The following is a 4,435-nucleotide window of genomic DNA, read 5'->3' on the forward strand; positions in this document are numbered from 1 at the left end:
GTATTTCTATCTAAAAAAAATAAAAATAAACTTAACATAATATATGAAAATCATTAATTATTTTTATTTAATTTAAAACTAATTATTTAAAAAATATTTATAAAAAACTTAAAATTTATCACGTAAGGTCAAGAAAACATAAAAAAAACTATTGTAGATGCTCGTTTTTGTCTGGGATTTTCGTTTGAGTTTTTAAAATATAATATTGACATTTGTATTGTTTTTAATAGAGTTTAATATATAAATATATATATAGAGCACATAATAATTAATTTTATTTTATTTTATAGGCCCGATACAAAGTCCAAATCGGAACAGGCTTCTTTATAAGGCAAAATTTACAACCCGAGCCCAATATCACTTGCAACCCAACCCGTATCACAATTGGTATAAGCCCAAAGCATACATCAACAATTTCACATTTGTGAGACTTCCACCATCTCAACATCAGGCTCACTAGAGCCACGCCATCAACCAATAAAGATTCGACTATATCACTTGGTGGTCCTTCCCCTGCTGGACCCGTGCAACCATTTGGAAGTTCTTCCAACAAACAACCATAAAAAGTGGAGCAATTCATCAATGTGGGGGGTTATGAAAACTGAATGAAACAGTTTGTAAGGGGTTCGGGGAGTGAAGCAATGTAATAGAGGCTCTCCATTTTTGGAGAGAGGAACGACCATTGTAGCTCTATCGTCGAGGGAAGAAGAAATAGTTTTTTTCCTCTCCATCTGAATAGACACAGCAAGAATGTAACCACCCTGAGGGAAATAAAAAAACAGAGTCCTTTTTCAAAGTATATAATACTTCTTTGTTCCTTTTTCTTTCTTTCAATCAAAAAGCATCATCAAACCAGGGGATTTTCGATCCCTATTTCATTCATCAAGAACAAACAACAAATAAGACGGAAAAGCATCATCAACAGCCCACATTTTTCTCCAACAGAAAAAATATAAAAAAAATCCATCAGCAACTATTGTTGAGAAGATTCAACGAAAAAACACAAAAACAACCTTTCAAAAAAAATCAATCGAAACCCATCATCATCAGCCACCATTGAGCGAAACCAAAGCCAAATACCAAAAAAGGGAGAGAAATCAGCAACAATTCGGGGTACAAAAATATAGCAACATCATAAAACAACACGAAAAACCAGAAAATCCCATACGGCAGCAGCAATGTTTCGAACGAAAAAACAGGAGGAAAAAAACGAAGCTTAGAGAGAACCTTACCTCGGGGGAGTAACTACTGGTCTTCTTCACCAAAACAGAAAAGCCTTCGGTCAAAGGCAACGTTAAAATCCCTTTTGCATCCTTTCATTTTTGGTGTTTAAGAGGTTTTGTTAATGGGGGTTGTATCTCGGAAGTAGAAAATGGAACGTGAGAGTAGTGAGTTTACCTGTCGTCGGATTCTTCGCCGGTGAAGACTCTTGGCAGCGTCGGTCGAAGGAGAGTGGAGCGATGAGAGAAGACAACCCGAGAGTCTTTGGATTATAAGGTTCGGTTTGGTGCTCGCATGCATCATTGGGGGTTAGGTTTAGGGCTATAGATAAAAAGAGAGAGAATGGAGAAAGAGTAGAGAATCGGCCATGGGAAAGGGTTGAGAGAAATGACACTGAGGGGAGAATAATTAGGGAAAAATAATTTAATTGGGGTTAGGTTTTGTTTTAAAACCTCATTTAGAGGCTTTAATTAAGTGCCTCCAGAAGTGTCGTTTTTATATAGGTTTGAGATTGCTTATTTTGACATTGTGGTTTTATTATGCAAGGGCTCCCCCACTCTTAGTTTTAATACAAGTTAGTACCTTTTAGAGGTTTTTGACTTTCGAATTTTTCCTTTGATTTTGTCCCTGTTACAAATTAGTCATAATCCCCTTGTTATTTAACTCCCTGTTTTATTTCATTTTCGTATGTTTAATTTTAGTATTTAATTTTATGATATTTATTTCATGTATTCCATATTTAAGCCTTTTTATTTGTTGCATTTATCTATTAATGTCTATATTTCATGCTTTAATGGTATTTGATTGTTTCTTTTTATATATATATATATATATAATTGATTTGATTTTGAACCTGCCCGTTAAAATCCTTAGTTCATTGCTACCCTATTTTGAATCTTAGGGTGTATTTGTTTACCGTAATTGGAATTATGAAATTGGTTTTCCCCGAATTTTCGTGTATGTTTCACCTAATTCGTTTTCTGGAAAATGTTTTCCCGTGTTTGTTTCACGTAATTCGTTTTTCGGAAAATATTTTTCCGTGTTTGTTTCACGTAATTGGTTTTCCGGAATGTAATTCATTTTCCTAGTAATATAATTTCCTTTGTGTTTTCTGTAAAATGACTTACGGATTCATTTTCCATAAGTCATTTTCCAAACTTTTCACTTCAAAGAATAAATACTCAAAATAATTTTATTTTATAAATTAATATTAATAAAATGTTTTAATATCATTTTCATCAAAATATTATTTATTTATTTATTAATATTTATAATAATATAATAATATATTTTTAATATTATATAAAATAATCAATTATATTATAATAATATAAGATATTATATTTTTATTTTAATAATATATAATAAAAAGTTTTATATATTTAATAATGAATAATATTATTTATATATTTAAATAATATTTTAATAAAGATATTTAAAATATACTAATTAATATTTTTAAAATATAATATAACATTATTACTTTAATAAATAATTAATATAATTTATAATATTTTATTTCACTAAAATATAAAAAATTATTATTTTTATTAATAAAATTATAAAAATAATATTTAATAATAAATAAATTATTTTAATATTTTAAAATAATAATATTAAGTTTTATGATAAATAATATTATTTATTATATTTAATATTTATAATAAATAATTTTTAAAAAACTCTTCAACTAGTGGAAAAAATGTTTAAATAGCATCTTCCAAACATCATAAAACGTTTTCCAGATGTTTTTCAGAAAACCATAATTTATTTTACGTAAAACATTTTCCGGAAAATGTTTTCCAGAAATATAAACTCCAGTAATTCAAATTCCAGTAATTTATTTTCCAGAAAACCAATTACAGCCAAACAAACATACCTTATATTTGACTTTGGAATTTTTTTATTTTATCTTATTTATTTATTTTTAAAAACTTTGGTTGTATGATCCACGTTTTTTTTCCTTCCTTTATTTTGGTTCATTTAACTATGTTTTCATTGTGTATGCGTACGTACTTTTATATTATATTAATGCTTGGTTATGTGATGTATGTTATAATCCCTTCATGTTAGCATATATATATATATATATTAAATACGTGATATGGTTGTGTGAAATTGGCAAGTTTTTCGTTCATTTACCAAAGTACGGTACATGTATGAATTACGGATCTTTGTTAGCTAATTTAGTACAGGTTCATGAGTGCTTTTAGAATGTGTAGGTTCGCATGAATGCTTAGTCACATGACATCTTTTTTTGTACAATTTGTATGATATTCTCACGTGCATAATTCGACTCTTATTACATAATCAGATTAAGAGTAATACCCTTTTAATTTAAAATTATTTTAAGAGTCTTGTCTTAACTTATTAGAGGGCCGATTTTGACGATTTTAAATTGAGAGTGTACCCCAGCCGTGAAACCTAAAAAATGATTCACCGTCTTAAAATTTGAGAATGAAAGAAAAAAAAAATGTTCGACTATTTAAATTTGTCAATAAAAGGTTATTAGAACTTATCTAAGATATGGTCTCGATATTTTTAAATAATTGGATATTCTTTATCTTTCTAAAAGGCTTGGTAATTTTAATTTAATCTATTTTGGTGTTTTTGAATATTATAAAATTCACGTTTTTGTTGTTTTACGTGATCAAAATTTAAATTAAATTCGAATTGGTAAATTTCATTTCAAAGACATTGATTAATCGACTAGGTACCGATTTAGGATGTTGTGGGGTGCTAATCATTCCCCACGCGTAACCGACTCCTGAACTCGAATTTTGGTAACGCAAACATAAATTTATCGTTTTAATTAAAATTAATTTTTTAATTTAAAATGACAAAACGTTTTTGGGTGCTCAATCACACCCTAATAAAAGATTGGTAGCGACTCCTCGAACCGTAAGTTTTATTTTAAAAAGGAATCCCAAATTTTTCGAAACGAGAGGTTTTTTAATCACATTACTTTTTAATTAAAAATCAACCAATTAAGAGGTAAATTAAAAATGGTGTGGTTTTTAAACTCACAGTTTAAGAAAAAAATCGTTTCGACAATTATTTTTTTAAAAAAATCCAAAAAAATTAAAATTAAAATAAAAAAATAAAATTAATTCAAATGAATTATAATAAAATATTCAACATTTTAAAAAATAATTATAAATTAAGAATATAATTTAGAAAACAATAGATAAATCAAAATATAATAAATTTAATA

The 4,435-nt window shown here is 27.7% G+C and overlaps 1 protein-coding gene across 1 annotated transcript; it reads right to left on the minus strand.

Moving 5' to 3' along the window:
- Positions 1-299: 299 nt before the first annotated feature.
- On the minus strand, positions 300-1,647 carry LOC120158571. The gene is made up of 3 exons (XM_039169397.1): positions 1,399-1,647; positions 1,233-1,313; positions 300-731 (listed from the first exon to the last, which is right to left on the minus strand). The coding sequence occupies exons 1-3, from the start codon at positions 1,522-1,524 to the stop codon at positions 495-497; spliced, it is 444 nt and encodes a 147-aa protein (XP_039025328.1). The 5' UTR covers positions 1,525-1,647; the 3' UTR covers positions 300-494.
- Between the last annotated feature and the right edge of the window lie 2,788 nt (positions 1,648-4,435).

Source organism: Hibiscus syriacus, unplaced genomic scaffold (genome assembly GCF_006381635.1).
Source record: "Hibiscus syriacus cultivar Baekdansim isolate YM2019G1 unplaced genomic scaffold, ASM638163v2 tig00111330_pilon, whole genome shotgun sequence".
Lineage (NCBI taxonomy): Eukaryota > Viridiplantae > Streptophyta > Magnoliopsida > Malvales > Malvaceae > Hibiscus > Hibiscus syriacus.

Excerpts from the sequence above, each read along its gene's own strand:
- LOC120158571 (XM_039169397.1), bottom strand. The coding sequence starts at position 1,524 with ATGATGCATGCGAGCACCAAACCGAACCTTATAATCCAAAGACTCTCG. Across the intron at positions 1,314-1,398 it reads GGCGAAGAATCCGACGACAG|GATGCAAAAGGGATTTTAAC; the intron begins GTAAACTCACTA and ends CAAAAATGAAAG. Across the intron at positions 732-1,232 it reads CCAGTAGTTACTCCCCCGAG|ATGGAGAGGAAAAAAACTAT; the intron begins GTAAGGTTCTCT and ends GTGTCTATTCAG.